Raw genomic sequence first — 19,763 nt, forward strand, 5'->3', positions numbered from 1 at the left:
TCTAGGTACCTTTGGTTTTTTCTAATTTTTAAGTATATCTTTATCTTCAGGAAGAGGATCATTGGATAAAAGAAAACTATATATAGCTATCTAATGCGTTCTATAACTGAAAAGATTTATCTCCAAAATTAGGAAGTAGAGTCCATAAGCCATTCCATACCTCCATATATATAGATATACAAAGATCTATAAAGTGGATCATAAAGGGAGCTATTTTGGTGAAGGACAACCAATATATATAATCACTCCTTTCACTTGTAGAGTACATCTTGGATCTGAAAATTATGTTATGATCGGAGTCCAAGTCATAGTGATTTAGTTGAATAGGAAGAAGCTATTCCTTTGGAGCCATGGGACCCGACGGAAGGGAGGAGCAATATCATTAGAAGCCAATACAGGCCAACAGAAGCCGATAAGGAAGTCACAGACTAGATTTAGATCTATCTAGACTAGCTACACACCCCTTTTAACCGTCTCAGATTAATACAAGATAAACATGGCTTATGATTATTATCCTAAGGGAGGTCCGAACCTTTATAAAAACCCACGTGTGCTCCCTCACGATTCATCTAATCAAACCATCATCTCTTTCTTCAACAAGTTCATTAGATCGATGGTTCACAAATCGTTGACAGATATTGTACATAATAAAGTATAACCGAGGAGGTTATACTTTCATGCATAAGTTGGAATAAGGTCTGATGTTAATAATAGTTGACAGCTAAACACTACTATAGAAACAGATTTCAGAGATGGGTGGTAATCCATTTGCAGAGGTGTTTAGCAACCAGCATCTGGTCGAATGCATGTAGAAATGGACAATTTTCACAGGCACAAAAGATCTGTGAAAACCGATTACTAGAGGCGGTTCACTTACCACCTGTGATAATTCTTATTTGCACATGTGGTTCCTTAAGCGGACTGTCTCTAGTAATAGGTTTTCACATGCGATTCACTCTGGTAATAGGTTTCCACATATGGTTCCTTAAGCGGATCGCATCTGATAATAGGTTTTCTCATGCGATGCACTTTAACATCCGCATATAGATAGATAGAATACTATAGACGGGTGACATAAGGACCCGACCCGTCCATGGTACGTACTTTTATTTTAAATTCGTAATAGACATATATTTTATTCCCTCTAGATTTCAACACATTTTCAAGATAGGCCCGGTAAGGAATAGAAATGGTGAAATTCATCCCTGTGACCGGGGCAAGTGGTGGGATTCGGGGGCGGTTTTCTTGGCGGGTCTCGGTTATAGGGTTGGAGTCCCATTAGGGATCGGCCTGTTGCCATCTTTATGCACAACCAAGCTGTACGCCAGCCCATTTGACTGATCTGGATGGTAATATACATGTACAAGTTTTAGTCAATCTAATCTATTATCTTACTAAATGGCCAACAAACGAAGCCCCCATATTCGCTCTCAAGGAGAAGAAATTACCTTATTAATTAGAAAAAAGAAAAATGATTTACACCGTTGATTATTATGATCATCTAACCATCTAGATAAAATTCATAATAAAAAATTATGGGAAATTAGTCATTTGATTTCCATACAAATTGGAAAAAAAAACCAAAATAAAGAGTCCATGTAAAATACAATTAATTAATAGCTAAAATATGTAATAACAATAATGAAAAATTAGTAGTTTTATTTTCAAATATACTAAGAAGCAAAATATCTAAATAAAGAGTCTATGTAAAATACAATTCATAATAATTGAAATTGGGATTAAAAATAGAAAAAAAGGACTCATATCAAATGCAGGCTTGGAAAAAAATTCAAAATAAAAAATAAATCAAGTGAGTAATATGATTTCTATAAGAATTTAGAAGCACTGCATAACTTAATGCCGTCGCATCAAGCATACAACTAGTATACAAGGTTTAGCCTTATGCGATAAACTTGGGTTCCAAAATCTCAAATGGATAAACATCAAGGTCAAATAAGATCTTTATAAAAACATAAGGACATATTGTTTAGACAAGTGGTCAAGATATTGAGAGTATCACTTGTGTAGATATGTTTTTACTGTAGTACGAAGAGGTGTTAGTGAGTAATTTGATCTAGTGTCTTTAGGTTAGTTATATAGTATGTGATGCATACTAAGTTTAGCTAGGTCTAATAGACTAGAGAAACATATAAGACATCAAACTAAGGAATGCAACTTAAAATAGATTGAATTGGACAAGTCTCCTTTGGAAAAAAAAGGTCATCGTATAATACAGTGATATCACCATAACATATGGTGGTGCACAGACAAAAGGCAACAAAGTTTTTCAAAGTCAACGTATTATGCAGTGGGGTCACTAGCATACAGTTGGTAACGTACCACGAGACAGAGTTTGTCAACCGGTGCCCTTTGGTGTTCAAGTCACCAGATCATACGGTGTGACAAGTCACCCTATCATACAATGGATTATTGTATCATACAATGAGTACAAAGAAGGCTCCAACTTTCGAATTTACGACTGTTGGAAATGTGATCACCGTATCTTATGGTGGGGGTCAATGTATCATATGTTGATTGGAGTTTCAAGGTAGATTCCTCCAACAGCTAGTTTTTGGTGTTGACCATATAAATACTCCACCCTTTGACCATTTGAAGTTTGCTAGTGCTAGAGAGAATGTTGCCACACACATTTGAGAGCTCTTGCCACCAAAGTGAAGATATTAAAGACAAAAACAATTAGCATAAGATTAAGAACTTGATTAGTGCTAGTTTAGACCTAGTGTGATCTAGCTAGGCGATTAGCCCAGATTTGGATTAAGTGAGTGATCTACACTTGTCACTTTTTGTGGTTTCCTACACCTAAATGGCTTGGCAACAATTAGTCTTGTGAGATCCTACAACCGAGTTTGTGAAGCGGATGCAAGTGCTGTGAGCGGGAGGTGTGCCCGTGTCAGAGCGGCAAAACACTACCATAGTGAAGACGACATCGAGTATCTGGGTGCGTCTAGCTGGAGACTTACCGGTGTGGAGGGAGCTATAATAGCAAAGAACCATGGAGTTATCTAACTGAATAGCTTGGCCCTTACGAGTGGCTTTAACATAGAGTAGTGGTGAGAGACAACTTACCGATACCACAGAAAAATGTCATCGTGCCAAGTTTGCACTCTCCATCTCATTTATATTCTGTACTTTTATATTGTATTGTTTTATCTTTCACTTTTACCTTTCCTAAAATTGCATGTGCAGTTTCTAAGATTGGCCACACTAGATAAATCTAGATCACATGTAGATAGGAATTTATTTAGATTTATCTTGTTATTTTGAGTCAAATAGATTTTAGAAACCCTAATTCACTCTCCCCTTAGGGTGTCATTGGTATTTACATTATTTGACTGAATTTTTTGGGGTGCAATGCACAACACGTATACTACAAATGATACAAACCATGACCTCTAGCACGACAGAGGGATATCAACAAATCCAGGGATCATGGACATGTGATTAGATCAATAGGGGAAGATATGGACATCATTATATCGGTCTTGGACCACACAACTCAAGGTCACGATGTTAGGCATGTGACGGGGTAACGCGCGGTATGTAGCCTGCAGATGGTATAGCCATGATCTCCAACAATGGCCAAGGGACATCGACAAAGCTGTGGATCAACACGACAAGGCACGTAAGTTGGCCACGAATCTCGTGGTGATAGCAGTAGGCGAGCCAGGAGCTGTATTTCACTAAAGTTGTTGGAGAATTTAAAAATTACATAATATATTTGTTGCAGTGTAGCACAAGATCATGGTGCCAAATAGGGATAGCAGCTAGACCCATGGGTTTGGGTCCCCGTGGGTTCTGCACTCGGTGGGTGCGGGATCGGGTTCTAAATCCCTTCCACAGGTCTGGCAGGTCAAGTACTTGACTTCTAGCGGGTGCGGGCGGGGTATAGAATTTCCATGTGGGTGACCAATGGGCCCCTGAAAATACATGTTCCCGTGACCTAGGCACCCAGTGCCTTAGCGGTGAGCAGCCCTGTCACGTCCCAAAGCCATAATTACGTAATTAAGCCTAATCATGCTTCATAAGCATTGGGTTTAATTTTTAGTAATTTTGTTTTGGAGCATTAGAGTACTTGATTTTAAGTCAATTGGATTAGAGAAAGAAATTCGGGAGAGAAAGAAATAAATTCGTAGTTAAAACGGGCTTCTTTCTCTAGCATGTAGGGCCCACATGGGTGGCCAACCACCCCATCTCCTCTTGAAGCCGCAACCCCCACCCACTCCCTCACTCCCACCGTGCTCTCTCTCACTCCCTCTCGTTTCCAACCGGCCAAGGAGAGAGTAGCCCCCTCTCTCTCAAGCTCTCTCCCTTTCTCCCTTGATTCCTCCCTCTAGAAGCTAAATCGAGGAACACATGTGGTATTCACATGATCACTAGCTCCTAAGATCCTCATCCATCTAACTCATTTTCATTTTCCCAAAGGATTCGAGCCGTTCTTGGTGTTTTTGCTTGAAGCACGAGGAACTGCGGTTGGACTCCTCTTCCCTGGTGATTTCTCTATTTCCTTCATCACCTGGTGCTCACCAACCTCCACGAGCACCGTGGGTAAGTCCCTTAGGCTTCCCTCGGCAAGAATGTGTGAATTGGTGTGTCAATTTTGAATTTGGAGCTAAGTTTGCAGAGCTCTTGAGCTTTGGAGCAAAAAGAGAGGATTAGGATGGGATTTGTGCTAGGAATCGTATTGCTAGGTTGGTGAATGAGTTCTAGACTCTATGAACTATCTCAAACATGTTTCCCTTTGGTTTGGAGAGGCTCGTAAATCAAATCGGCTGAGTTTTTCCCCTTGAAGCAACCTCTCTGGACAACCCGAATAGTCCGGGTAGCCCAATGAAACCCCGATGAATTGTGCTAAAAAATTATTAGGGTTTAGGGTGCAAGTTGAGTCTAAAACCCTTTGTATAGTGTATATATATATTTATGTAGGATAGGTTTAACATGCAAGTCGAATCGACCGAGAAAGATTATCGAGAAATGCAAGTCTGCCCAATCCAAATAGTCTAAGTTAAATCGAGAGGGTCAAGGTAATTCATGGTGCTTTTAACCGAGCACCCTCGCTCGGAGCCTCACCAGGATAATCCGCCCAACCCAGATAGTCCAGGTTAAACTCGGAGGGTTCGAGTTAATTTGATTTAGATTTAGCAGAGAACCCCAGTCTGGAGTACAACCCGAAGGTTCCGAGTTCAACCTAGAGTTTCCGGCCTCCTGTTAGATTTTCGAAGTCATTTAGATCACAAAGTTTGCTATTATTTCACATGTCTTGCACTTTTACCTTGTTGTTATGCATATTGTAGCATACATTGTTGCACATCTTTCATGCTCATCATTGCATGCATTCTTCTTTAGTGAACGAGGATCCGGAGCGTGACACGAGTGTGGTTGAAGGTGACACCGAGCCACACGGGTTTTGTGAATTCTGTGTGGGTAGCATTAGGCAGCCTCCTAAGCAGTAAGGCAAGCATCTAAGCATGTTTCTCCCATTAATTTGGATCATATGTGTCTAATGTGATAAAATATGATTTATGTACGTTATGCATGTTTTGAGTCAATGTCGAGTCTTATCTGGGTAAAACCTGTGTTGATACATTACACCCCGTCTTGAGTTATTGGTGATCCATCTTCTTGCAATCGGGGTTTAACTTGATAATGATCTAGTTTAAAAGTTAACTGAAATGTTTAGCCATGCATAGATTCTTCGATAGATGTCGAGTGGTGGTTCAACCCCATTTGCGAGCTATAGGCTTTAATTACTATCACATTGATAATAATGGGTTGATGGTGTTGGTTGGTTAAGTAGTGTGGATGAGGTGAGATGTGGACGGTGTTAGGGATGTTTCTCCTGCCCTGATGTGGAGTTCCCCAGGATAGATCAGGAGGGGAATCCAGACACTATAGATCACTAGCTAGATATTGCTATGCACTGACTTTGTATGAACTAAATTTATATGAACTTGTATGCTACTATGCTGCAATTGCGTAGTGAGGCAATGCATTGCACACTTCTAATATGGTATATAAGTTGGTGCCCTTTCTGTTGAAATACAGAGGGTGGAGAGGCTGCTCAATAGAACATATGTCAACAAAGGATATAGGTGAGCTTAGAATTAATTGACCATATGGACTATACTTATTTTCTTCATGTGGGACATTCATAGTGCGTGGAAGAGGAGAGATCAGAGATCAGCTTAGTGGGCTTTGATAGGGGGCTTATAGCTTACTAGGCATTCATTGTTTTAAAATTGTCCATAATGTTATTATTTTATTGCTTCACTTTTGTGGTTGAACACTTGCATCACCTAAATATTTGATCCCATCAGTAATTAATATGCATTGCTAATTGCACATTGCTGCACCTACATTCCTCCACTCTGTTCTCAGACACAACAGGCCCTGCTAGATTCGGGTTTGGAGGCCTAATTTAACCCGTTTAACAATTCGAATACAAATCAAGTTTTGAGTTTCAGGTTTTATGACGAGCTAGGTTTGACTCAACTCATACCCGACCCGACCCGACCCGTTACAACTCATAGTGCAAGTAGGCGATGAGGCAAGGCACAACTAAGGTGCCAGAGCCCACTACGAAGCTAAAAGAAATCTCGTAGCTACTCGATGGGCCCATAACGAAAGTGCTCGAGCCTAGGTTAATGCCGCCGTCACGGGAGTTTTTTTATTTTTATATTTTTTAATATAAAAATTTATTTAAATATACCCCGGATGAAAAGATTTACGAAAATATGCACCTACCGCTCTCTCATGGGACGGTTAAATCCTTACCGCTCCCTGAGAAGACGGTAAGCAGTCGGCCCACAGCTTACCGCCCTCTCATAAGGCGGGTAGGCCTTACAGCCCTTTGAAGTGCGGTAAGGCCCTGTGCATAAATAGTACCTGTGGTAAACAGTGCTCTGAATTTCAATTTCCCTTCTACCTTATCTGTTCAAAATAGTGATGTTCTGTTACTACAAAAATCCTAAAACTTTTTGTATGTGTTCTATAATCCATGTGCAACCCATTTTAATTGAATTTACTCAAAAATCAGGTGTAGAATTTAAACTAAAATTCTCCAAAAAATACTACTTTTATAACTTCTAACAATTGTTAGTGCCTCAAATAAATTTCTAAAAATCTGGTAAAATTCACTAATATTCTTTCTATGTGATGTGATAATTTCTAAAATTATTTTCAACACTAGGTTTATATATGTTTAAATTCAAATTAAGTTAAAAGAAAAATATCATATAAAATTATAAAAATACATATAAATATTGTATTAAAAGAAACTCACTTTTTTACACATAATATAGGGCTGATCAATGCCGCCGTCGCGGAGGTGTTGTCCCTCGACAGGTCATGATGGCTCATCAGGCCTGTAAGACTCTGCGCGTGCCATGGCCATGATTCAGGCTACTCTAGCTACCTTCACAGCCCGCGTACGCGTTCGTTGGTTCGTGTTGGGCCAAAAGAAGGCCGTAAGACGTAGGCTGAGCCGACCAGCTTGTGCTTACGGCTACAAGCGGAAACAAGCTCATTCAGTGCGTCCAAAACGAAAAACTGTAATATTGAACGTTAAAAGGCGCTGCTTTCAATCTATCAAGTATATTTAGGTGGTGTATTCACCTAACCTTTAATTTGAATCGCAAAATAGGCATGATTCAGAGGATTACATGGCTAAAACAGTGAAGTTTAAGGGAGGTGACATGGGCTTTTTTTAGGCACTAGCTTGATCACCTCATGCTGTAACAATTCTATGCTACCATTGAGCGTGTCGTTGCTCACGCTGCACACGAACAACGAGCTTTTTTCCACTTTTCTTTTGACACAATGACACTTGCGCATTGGTTTTCCTCTTTCTTCCTTCGACTTTGCCTCTGCCAAAGTAGCTAGCCTGTACTAGGCACGCTACAGCTTGCAGCTCGCAACAAAGTATAGGTCTCTAGATGTGTGCTCTTCAGGCCTTCTGTTAGGCTGTGTTCTAGCTGCCATCTCCTGTAAAAGCCATTTTCTTACAGTTACAACTGCTTGTTAGTCTCTGCATAGATCGTTAACCCGGTCCTCGGGCTTGAGCTTGACTCGCTCGATTTGCTGCAAAACTTGCACACCATTTATTTCCATGTTGTGACTATCCATCACACTCCGTATGATTCCAAATATAAGTATATCTAAGAGCATGTTTGTTTTTTATTATCATTGTGGATTATAGTTTTTAAAAGCTAGAATAAAAAACAGACAGTTGGATCCGTCACACTCCGTATGATTCCACATATAAGTATATCTAAGAGCATGTTTGTTTTTTATTATCATTGTGGGTTATAGTTTTTAAAAGCTAGAATAAAAAACAAACAGTTGGATTCCAAAATCTAAAATCCATAATCACAATCAAGATTGTGGCCAAATCCACAATGAAGAGAAAAGATGATTTTTTTATATATATTGTGAAGGCTAGGAATATGAAAGTGGGTATACAATTTTAGCAACATTACCCGCAAATACCACTGGGTATACCCCGCGTTCGCGTCCGCGCTCGCTCCCGAATCCCCCATGCCCCCTCACCCCGTTCAGTGATTGGTCGATTCCCGTCGTAGCGGCAGCGCGATCTAGGGGTTCGCCGCCGCCAGCCATCCTTCCCGTCGCCGACCAGCCCTCCCACCGCAAACAAGCCGTCTTCCAATTTCTGGCGGCTGTCGGCGAGCAGGAACCCACGTCGAACCACTGCAGTGACTACGACTTCGACCCCCAGCTCATACAGTACTTCTCCCAGGTCTGTCTCGATCTTCCTTTCCATCCAAATCTTGCACCAATCTACTACGTGAAAAATAGACAAGGCTGACGGGTCTTAACGTCATGGGTGAAGGCCATGGTACCCAATCGCTTCCTTCCATCCTCCACCTGCACGCTCTTTGTTTTGTCTACTACCCAATAATAACAATTGTGATCCGTCACTTATGACTTGTTTACGAGCCGTCACTTATGACTGATATACGATTTTCACGCTTTTTAGACGTGAAAAAAGTCAAAAATAATATTTTTCATCTAAGCCAATCCAACTTAGGCCTATCACCACTCGCCACGTATCTCTACCTATTTTTCAATCTGTTTTTAAAATGTGCATTCTGTGGGAATCGAACTCACGACGTCCCCTCACGCGCGTAGCTGCCTAACCACTTCAACCTTACGTGCGTCCTGAAGGGACTCTGATAAAAGATCATTTTAACTATTTTGTCAAGGGTCATAAGTGACAGGTCACAGTTATAACCCGTCACCAATGTTAATTTTATAATAGACATAAAAACCAGTTGACTCGAAGTGCCTTCGGTTAATTGGCCTAACCTTTGCATACGGACTCCGATTTCGACGTTTTTTTTACTCTATGAAAATAAAAAAAAAAGTTGTATCCGTTTCTCCTCCACTTTATCGGGTTCGGCGAATTTTTTGAAGCCTAAAACGGATTAGAAGATTGAGTTCTTGCCTCCGGAAGTTTCTGCATCGTTTTCGGAAAGAGCGTTTGTGTCTATAGTCATTACCCTTTATATCAAACTTGAGCAGAAATGTATAATAATTCATATTCTAGTGCTTCTGAAGTGAGAAAAATAAGAGAAAAATAAAATAAAAATTATTTTTTTCAATGTTTGGATCATTTTCTGTATTTCTGAATAACGTTATTAGTAACGGGTCATAACACGGCCCGTCACTTATGATAGGCCTATGAGACCCGTCACCGATGACTAACTCATCAGTGACGGGTCAAAATTTGATCCGTCACTAATGATTAGCCTACGATGACGTGTGAGTGATGAGTCGTCATTGATGACAGATCAAATTTTCACCCGTCACTAATGACTGGTATTAGTGACTAATAACTGGCATTAGTGACAGATCACAACTACAATCCGTCACTTTTATCATAAGTGACGGATCATATTACGATCTGTTACTTATGTAATATCTCTTTTGTCTGTTTTTTACGTAACGATCGGTGCAGCTCATACAGTACTTTCTGAGTCTCTAGACTTCTTCAGGTCACCTATCACAAATAACAGTGTACTGACTTTGGATCACCTATCACACATACCACCTACCGATCGACGCTTTGGCTGTGCCAAACGGCAAATATAATGGAGCGCATGCATGTGATGTGCCGCCGGATGGTGCAGGGCGAGACCGCCCTTGCTTGTTGCCGGCCGTCACGCTAGTGAGCCCCGCCATGCACCTGGGAGGTAGGGACACTCGCGCTCGCCGGTCTCCGTCCTTAACCATCCGAATTCTAAATCTCAATCCAACATCTGAGGGTATTATAGTCATAACACAAAAAAAAACCATACCTGATATTAGAATTCAGGAAGCCAAACAGCACTTAGCTTTTTATAATCAGTTTTTTCACAATTCAGCTTTTCAGAATCCAAAATTCAAAATCAGATTTTTTATAATCACAATAAAAAACAAGCAGACCCTGAGTCTTTCTCCCAATTGCAACTCTCACTTTCCTATTTTGCCCTTATTTAAATGTTGGTAATCACTGAGGTAAACATGCCAACCACTTTACTTTGTCAAAAGTAGAGTGCAATTGTGCATAAGTAGTCGAACTTGTATTTAGAATCATGGAGTCATGTTTAACGTAGCTCTTTCTGCAATTGCAACTCTTCCTCAGGAAAAGCACGAAGAAGTAAGTTGACCTTGGTGCTGAGTAGTAGAGCTTAGAGCATCTCCAGCACCCATCGCTATTTTTATCTAAAACTATGAAAACACGTTCCTAGCCGATACGACAACTACCTCGCCATCCCTATAAACACGTCATCTCGGCCTCCTCGCTCGGTAAAGATAGCGAGTCCTCCCTACTCGCCATCCCGACCTCCATTATGTTCCCCTACCAAACTGCAGTTGCCCCTCTATTCCCACGTTCAGCTCCTGTGCACGTCGGTAGGAGGAGAGAAAAGGCAGCAAGTTAGTCAAATGCTTAAAAAATTCACTCCTCCTCTCTTTTATAAATTCAAAATGTGAACTTTTAAAGCTTCTAAAATCACACTGATTTTTATGCTCGTAGAATAAATAACAGAGAACCCATTTATACTGGTTCCAACTAAAAATCTCTTATAAATTTTAAATAAAAATTCCCTAAATTTGACTGCTTTTGTACTTCGCTTAAATTTTTAGCGTATAAATTTAATTCTAAAAAAATTAGAAAAAAAATCATTAATATTCATCTAAACTAATATACTAATTTCTAAACTTATTGACAACCCTAAGTTACATGAAAAAATTTAGTGTTTAGTGTGTGATGCTACTTCTTGCACTTTAACTGTCGAAATTATAGTTATCAAAAAAGTCGTTACAAATAAATTAGGTATGAATAAAATATAAATACATAGGATATGGAGAGTAGAATTTGACTAGTCTGCCGAAGTGCATTAAAATATAAAGAGAAAATCTTATGAAATAAATAGCTAAATAAAGATATTGAAAGCAAATCTATAACATATATTATCGAGCTAAGATTTCTGTCCGGGTACTGTAGCTGCTGTAGCACATATGTGTTTGTATAGATATATATATATATGTGTGTGTGTGTATGTATGTATACATATACGTGTATTTACTTATATAATATAATTTTATTTTCAGGAAATTCCAAAAATATCGAATATTAGTTATATTAATAAATCGACTGAAATAATCTAAAATACAAAGAAAAATATATAAAACTCAAAAAATATGAAACAAATTTTGTTAGTTTCGTATTACTGTTGTCTACGTACTAAAATTATGTGCATGCATAAAAGTACTACTGTTTTCTCTATAATTAAGTGAATATGTTAAATATTGATAAATTCATAAATAAATATTGAGATATCATAAATGGATGAATCCAATTTTTTCAGCCTTCTTTTGTCATGCGTTGTAAAAAAAAAAGATGTGACATAATCGCGTCAATCAGACTAGTTTAACTAATCTGTTGGATTTAGATATGCTTTAGAGAAGGCAAAGTTGCGGACCTGCGGCTAGCTAGCCTGCCACGCTGAACTGTGTAAACTGTCAAACACGCAGCTAGCCCATATAGGTCCCTACGCCTCGATGGGAGCGGCTATTACCTGTACGGTTTTCGTGAACGTGAAAAAAAAAATAGCATGCAGAACAGAATGTGTACACGCTTTTACAAGACAGAGAATTCCTGCCTACCCTTCCAGGCTCCAGCGTATCGGAGTGCATGCTGTGGATGATCTAGCAGCGTCTCGGCAGATCGCATGCAGGATTACTACATCCAAGACGAACAAACGAATGCAGAAAGGAAAACGCGATGAGCTAGCTGCTGCCGAGTGGTGTTTCTCCTAAAAAAAGAAGCGCCACTGCAAAGGTACGAGCACGGCCGAGAGCAACGACGCGGCCGCGGCAGTAACTCCCGACGTCACCGCGCCGTGGAGAGGGCCGGCCACCGGCCACCGGCCACCGGCCACCGGGCACCTGGCTCCCCGTGGACATCGCGTCACATAGACATAAGCTCATGCAAAGCCTTCTTTCTCTTGGACCGGCCGGCCGGCCGGCCAGTGCACACAAGACCTATTCGGCATGGAGGCATGTACACCTGAGCTAAGCTAGATGCTTATGCTCATAGGCGGACCGATCAATAGGACGAGGTAGGGTGGTCGTCTTATCTTTTCGGCGGTAAGACTTTCGTGCTGATATCTCTGTATCGTGTTTTTCACTTTCGGTAGCACTGATTCATAGCAGAACGGGTGACTCCGCACTACCTATATTTTTAAGCTAGATCCGCTACTGCTCATGCTACCTTACATGCATGCAAACCAATACACATTTGCACAAGCCGGTTCCAACGACGGATCCCAGCTTTAATTTGCCTAACTCGCTTTTCTCCATTTGAGTCGTTTTTTTCCGGCACCAATTAAAGAACAGTTCGCAGTTAGGGCATGCACAAAGTGGCGATGTCAGTTGACTAAAGGTTATCACCTAGATTTCTGATGATGTGGAGGGCGGTTAATGAAGAGAGAATAAAATCTTCTCAAAAACAAATTTCTCTTGTGTTGTATTTATTATACACAGGAACTAACCGACAATGTGTTATATGCAGTGTCTTTGAGCCGCCTCTAGATTACGTGGATTGTGTTATAGACCGCAGCTGTTTGAATGGTTGTTTGACGGCTATCAATCACCAGGTATCTAGCCCTGCAGATTCTGTTTCGGCATGCTGTAATCGGCCGTCCGCCGCTGCGGTGGCTTGAGTACGTCCTCAGGACGGCCGGTGATCCAGACGTCTAGGTATATCGCTTACGATAAAACACACATGGAGCTGTTGGGTAAAAGATACAATCAAATTCACTAACCTTCTTAAACAGTGCCAACTCTGTTCTACTGCAACCGCATTGTGTGCGGATGAAACAAAAACATGCCTGCCTGGATTGGAACTAACATGTTCGAACTAGATGTCCATCGTTGCTTTGCTTGATCGTGACTATACAGCCAAAAATTTACGAGATAACACAGTGATGAGCAGTTAATCGGTGACGGAAATTCGGAAAATAGTACTGTGGCACTAGACCGGATAGGACCGGTCAACCGGACCAGACCACATCATGCAGGTTGATAGCGGGCCGGCCTAGTGCCCAGCACTGACTCTGTCCGCTGCTCCCGATCCCCACCACTCATTCCGCCCCTGCCCACTTTTCAGACAAGCAGTAGCTACCTGCTACTGTAGCTACCACTGTTCCCCATCAGGATAGAGAGGTCACAACTAAGAGTGGCAGTGGGGTCGGTTGTGCGGGTTAGAGGTAGGTTCAAATGGAAAAACAACCTTGTGAGACTATCAAATTTGGGTTGCAGATTGCACCCACGGGTGCCACATGGCCCTCGAAATTTGAGGCCCATCCATTACCCCAATGGCCTATTACCATGCAACCTTACCTGTTTGTCCATCGGCCTTTAGTCTGTGTGCCTTAGCTGTTTCCGCTCACAAACCTCAGCTCCACTGCCCCATTCAAACCCTAGCCCGACAACCTCATTACCTCATACCTACGCCCTCAGCTCTAAGTGTCACCGACTGCCATCGTAGCCCAGTAGCCGACCGCCACGCTACAGCAGTCGCCAAGACCCCCATCACCCATCGTTTACCCACTGGTGGGTGAGGCTCCCATCGTAGATCTATGTGTCGCCGACCTCCACCGCAGCCCAACAGGTGGCTGTTGAGACCCCGTCGCCTACCTATTGGCGTCGAGGTGCCTACGGCCTATAGATTTACGCAGAGGCAGCTGTGAAGCCTGCGACCCATAGCTCTACGTGTCGCTGCCTTCGTCGCAACCCAGCAGGCTACCGCCGTGCCACAACAGCCGTCGAGGCCCCCGTCGTCTTCGTCCGCTCTTGCGAGATGTTCATCCTTGAGTTGTCGAACAACTCGAGCTCACCCACCACGACTGGGCACATACCGAGTGTTGGGAACTAGGGTTACCGAACACAAGGACGGGCCTTCGGCTTCTCAGAGGGGACCGAAGGCTTTCTAATGTGACACGCTTATGGGAAACTATGCGACATCATTAATGTCATCCCTTTTTTAGTTACAATACCGACCTATTTATAGTTCGTACTTAACCACTCCCAGTTACAATTTACATTTTTACTCCTATAGCTGCCACATTCCTGACATATTCGAGAGTATTTTAGTATAATCCTAAGTATATTAGCATATTTACAACTGTACCTTTCACCATCCTCAGATTCCAGTGAACACCGCCCCTTCGCCCAAACTCCTAAAGGTCTATCGTAGATGGGAATTTCGGTGTACCATCGGTTGGCTTCGTCGTGGCGTCATGAATTAGCCTTCGGTTGACCTCCGAATGCCCACTAGAGGCTTCGCCTATGATAATAGCTTCGGCGCTCTCTTTGGGGGATTTCCTCGGTGCAAGTTGAGGAGGCCTTCGGTCGGTCATCAAAGACCCGAGTCGCTTACCCGAAGGATCCATTTATCATCAAACATTTACTAAAATAACATAACTATTTTCTTTATCAGTAAATAATATTTACCAAAAGTCTTCGCCTTACCGTCGAATGAGGCATGTGAGACTGTTCCCCAACACCGAGGAAAACACTGTAGGTCCCATGTCAAGACCGAGGCCAGAGTCGTTTTGCACCTACCTGTATTTTCGAGTCCGGGTTGAGTTTCACGTTTCGCCTTTGTTGCCTGCCCCCAACGCCTTTCCGAATTTGCCCTGGCCTGGCTGCCTGAGTGGCCAGTCTGTGCCCACTCATTCATCCGAATTCCGAAGCAACCTTGCTCCCTTTCTCTCTGCCTCTCTGGGCTCTCACGCAAACATTATTCGCGTCCCCGGCGTTCAAGTCGGAAGCAATAATGCATCCGATGTTTTCTCGAATCGGGCTGGTCCGTCAATCAAATCCACCAGGAGAGGAGGAGCAAAGGTACCACTCTCACTTACCCATCAAATCAAACCCCGATCAGTTCATCACGTCAAAATACTACCACATCGAGAGGGGGACCCAACCGGGAAGTGCACCCCTATAAAAACCTCCCTCCCTCCACCCCGCTCCCCCGTGTCCATCCATCGCATCCACTCGCCAACGCCTCCTCCTCACTCTCCACTTCTCCAGGGCGTTCCCCGGGAAAGAGAGAGGCAAGCAGCTACACGCGCGCGCAGCCGACGGTAGTGCATACTCACTAAGCCAGCTTGTTGTTGCCGCGATGATGTCGTCCGTGCCGGAGACGTTCGCCATGGACCAACACCTCGCGCAGCCGCCGGCGGAGCAGGAGCAGCTCTGCTACGTGTATTGCAGCTACTGCGACACCATCCTCGTGGTAAGTACGTACGTCCGTCCGAGCGCACTCTCCGGCGCGCAGCCGCCGTGCCGTTCGATCGCCCGTCCGCTCTGCCGTTTCTTGTGTAATTTCCCCCTGTCCGCGAACCTGTGCAGGTGGGCGTGCCGTGCAGCAGCCTGTTCAAGACGGTCACCGTGCGGTGCGGCCACTGCGCCAACCTGCTCTCCGTCAACCTCCGCGGCCTCCTGCTCCCGGCGGCCGCCGCTGCCGCCAACCAGCTCCCATTCGGCCAGGCTCACCTTTCCCCCACCTCCCCACACGGCTTACTTGTACGTACCGGTGTATCTACTTACCGTTTAATTGATTTGCAAATGTTTGCATCGTCCTTGATCGTGTTGACGCGTGGATATTGTGTATGTACTAATATCCTGCAGGATGACCTGACGTTCCAAGCGCCGAGCCTGCTGAGTGCTGAACAGGTGAGTCCCTGTGTGAGCACCATCACGAGCGGCAACAACAGTTGTGGCGGCAACAGTGTATTAGCCATGTCGATGGCGCCAACGGGGAAACCTGCACCGCAGGAGCCGTACCTGCCCAAGAGCGCGGCGTCAGTGAACAGACGTGAGTGCCCGATCAGTTCTCTCATTTTCCTCTTCATAGTTGGTGCACTAGTCAAAGGAACTGCTCATGGAGAGAGCTCCGGAGGCCGTGAGCTGCACTGTTCTAATTGGTAGCACGCACACAACTCTTGTTCAGACTTTGAGCGTTCTTTTTTATTTTTATTTTTGTTCTTCTTCCCTAAAGGATTCGTTTGAGTGGTCAAGAGCAAAAAGGTGAATAGTTGCACATCAGCTCAATAGTACCTTCTGTCTGGAGGTGTTTTCAGTTCACGGTGCACTCTTCCCAAATCCCAACGTTCAAATATGCACAGTGCGTGGAACACAGGAGAAATAACAGTGATCTTTATGGATCGATAACAATACACGTACAGAAAGTTGGCCACGTTGCCATTTCTGATGCTCTGATATCGTTTTCTCAGTGTTTATCAGTTCTGTTAACTTCACATGTTGTACGTGATTCTGCAGCTACAGAGAAGCGGCAGAGAGTTCCTTCCGCATACAACCGATTCATCAAGTGAGTTGATTCGATGGTGTTTCACACGACCATGCACAGTTTTTTCCTTAAGCATTATCTGCTGATCGTTGAACTGGCTACTCATGCATTATATTTTGGTTGGCATGTATATATAGAGATGAGATCCAGCGCATCAAGGCTAGCAATCCTGACATCACCCACAGGGAGGCTTTCAGCGCGGCTGCCAAGAATGTAACTCCCTCCTCTCTTTCCCAAGTGCATGATCAGCGATTTGTCGTAGTACTCTATTTACTATTTTCTTTTCTGTCTATCTATGCATCAGTGGGCCCATTTTCCACACATCCATTTCGGTCTGATGCCGGATCAGGGCCTGAAGAAGACCTCCATCCAAAACCAGGTAAGATCGATATATCATCAACTCCGTAAGGATACAGTGACTAAACCCTAACCATATCCTAACCGTGCAGAATCAAAACACAAAGCCCCAACGCACATATACTGCATGAGCAACACTTGATTTTTCTGCTTGTTGTGCTTTGTAGGACGGAGGCGAATGCATGCTTTTCAAGGACTGTCTCTACGCGGCCGCCGCCGCCGCAGCAGCAGCCACAGCGGCGTCTAGCATGGGCATTGCTCCGTTCTGACTTCATCGGCCGGAATGATCGATAGTGTTCAGCCTATGTGTTTCATTCTAGGGTTCTGTACGTCTTGGTCTCTCGATATCCCGTCGCTTGTTATTTGTAGTGTTTCTCTCTGGAGGATCGTGAAATGTATCGTGGAATCGTATCTATGTGTACTCTTTCTTTTCTTGATCTTCTTATTCTGCTTCCGGCCCTTTTTTAATTTATGTAACCTAAAGAGGTTCCCATGCGTATGCTGCCTCTTACTATATGGATATATAAATTTGGCTGAACAAATCTTCGACTTATCCAAATCTTCCCCTCTGCTCCCTTGGATCACAAAAACATTTTTCTCTTTCCGTAAACAATACATGCGGTCAAACTTCCAATACTATGACTATCACTTCTTAAAATATATAGATCGGAAACATGAAAATTCATATATATTTAGAAAAATATATTTTCATAGTATTAGAATTTAATTGGGGCTTATAGATATATAAAGATATTGCTGGTCAAAATCGTGTTTTGAGACCTTATTGATGACATGTAGGAGTACTTTTTCACTATTCTCAAATATCATTTTTATCACCCTTGCACTATGGCAAAACTGATTTTGATATTTTTCGCTGAAATTACATGTTTTAAGAATATTTAGCTGTCCTAGATATCTACGATATTTTAACATGGTAGCAGCAAATGAAACCCTGCACTGAAAGTAATCAACAAGTTTTTTGTTTTGGAGTACTCTTGCATTGTCATTATTAGAGTGTAATGTATTTATTCACGCTCCACACATAATCTAATATATTATTATTTGAGTGTTAAAGGAGCTACCAGGTTTACTCTCAATGTCACAAAATTAGCAAGTTCATTGGAAAAAAGAAAATAATCTAGATCACTCATTGTTATAAACATCTAATAGTCCAGATTAAACCAAAGAGCACATATCAAATATAATTAATAAATAACTAAATTTAGAAACTAAAAAGGTAATATCAAATACGATTAATAGATAGATAAATTCGGAATTAAAAATTATGAAAAATTAGCAGTCCAATTTTCATACGGTTTGGAAAGCAAAATATCTAAATAAAGAGTCCAAATAAAATAAAATTGATAATAATTGAAATTGGGATTAGAATAGAAAAAAGGGACCCATATCAAATATAGTCTTTGAAAAACATCAAATTATTATAAAATCAAATACCTAAATAAAGAGTCCATATAAAATACAATTAATCAATTTATATTATTATTTGAGTGTTAAAAGGAGCCAACAGATTCGCTCTCAAGATCACAAAATTACCATGTTAATGAGAAAAAAGAAAAGATCTAGACCACTTATTGTTATGAATATCTAATGGTCTAGATTAAACTAAATAGCACATATCAAATACGATTAATAAATAACTAAATTCTAAAACCAAAGAGTCCATATCAAATATAATATATAAATAGCTAAATTTAAAATTTAAAATTATAAAAAAAATTAACGGTTCTATTTCCATACGGTTTGGGAAGCAAAATATCTAGGCTACAACCGAGCCCCAACAGATGATACAAGTAATAATAATTATGATTTAAAATTATGAGAATTAATTATTCTGTTCTAACAAGTATAAGTATATCATAACTCCATATCTAATATAAGTGCATAAAATTAATTTGTAACGATATAGTTGTAGTGCTTTAACTTTTGGTTGTGCATAAGTATATTTTTCGCATAAAGATTTTATTTTTCCTGAATTTATGAGTTTTGTGAATAAAGGTACTAACTTCCACGCAAGATCAAAAATACTTATATTTACAATAAAAAGAAAAAAAATACAAAGTCTAGTCTTGTTATTTGCGTGGATCTCCTTACTGGTTCATATATAGTTTTTAGTTGCTTTTAGTGTTAAGCTATCGAGGAAGACAAGTTTTCATAAATGCATGAATATATAGACTTATTACATCACTTCGATGTATTCAATTTTCTCACCTTGACCAGGATAGATTTTGTTGTGGATTCGCTATTGGAAGGAAATATATAATGGTTATTTTTGAGCCATATGTATATACCCTCACAATGCATGTTTCCGAAAAAAAGAGATATCAACATGACAATGGCTAATCCCCGTAATAGATCCATCTATATCATCATTGACTGTTTACCGACTACTCCTAAGTCCTAAGTAATTAACTAGCGAGATGATTCTCACACACACAAAACAAAAACTATTCCCTCCGTCCCAAAATATAGGGGCGCTAGGATTAGAAAG

At 41.6% G+C, this 19,763-nt stretch overlaps 1 protein-coding gene across 1 annotated transcript; it reads left to right on the plus strand.

Moving 5' to 3' along the window:
* Positions 1-15,577: 15,577 nt before the first annotated feature.
* LOC133923593 (protein YABBY 5-like) lies at positions 15,578-17,765 on the plus strand. The gene is made up of 7 exons (XM_062368872.1): positions 15,578-15,823; positions 15,940-16,113; positions 16,219-16,405; positions 16,870-16,918; positions 17,035-17,110; positions 17,202-17,276; positions 17,422-17,765. The coding sequence occupies exons 1-7, from the start codon at positions 15,710-15,712 to the stop codon at positions 17,521-17,523; spliced, it is 777 nt and encodes a 258-aa protein (XP_062224856.1). The 5' UTR covers positions 15,578-15,709; the 3' UTR covers positions 17,524-17,765.
* The last annotated feature ends 1,998 nt before the right edge of the window (positions 17,766-19,763 follow it).

The sequence above is a fragment of the Phragmites australis genome, chromosome 7, assembly GCF_958298935.1.
Source record: "Phragmites australis chromosome 7, lpPhrAust1.1, whole genome shotgun sequence".
Taxonomy (NCBI): Eukaryota; Viridiplantae; Streptophyta; class Magnoliopsida; order Poales; family Poaceae; genus Phragmites; species Phragmites australis.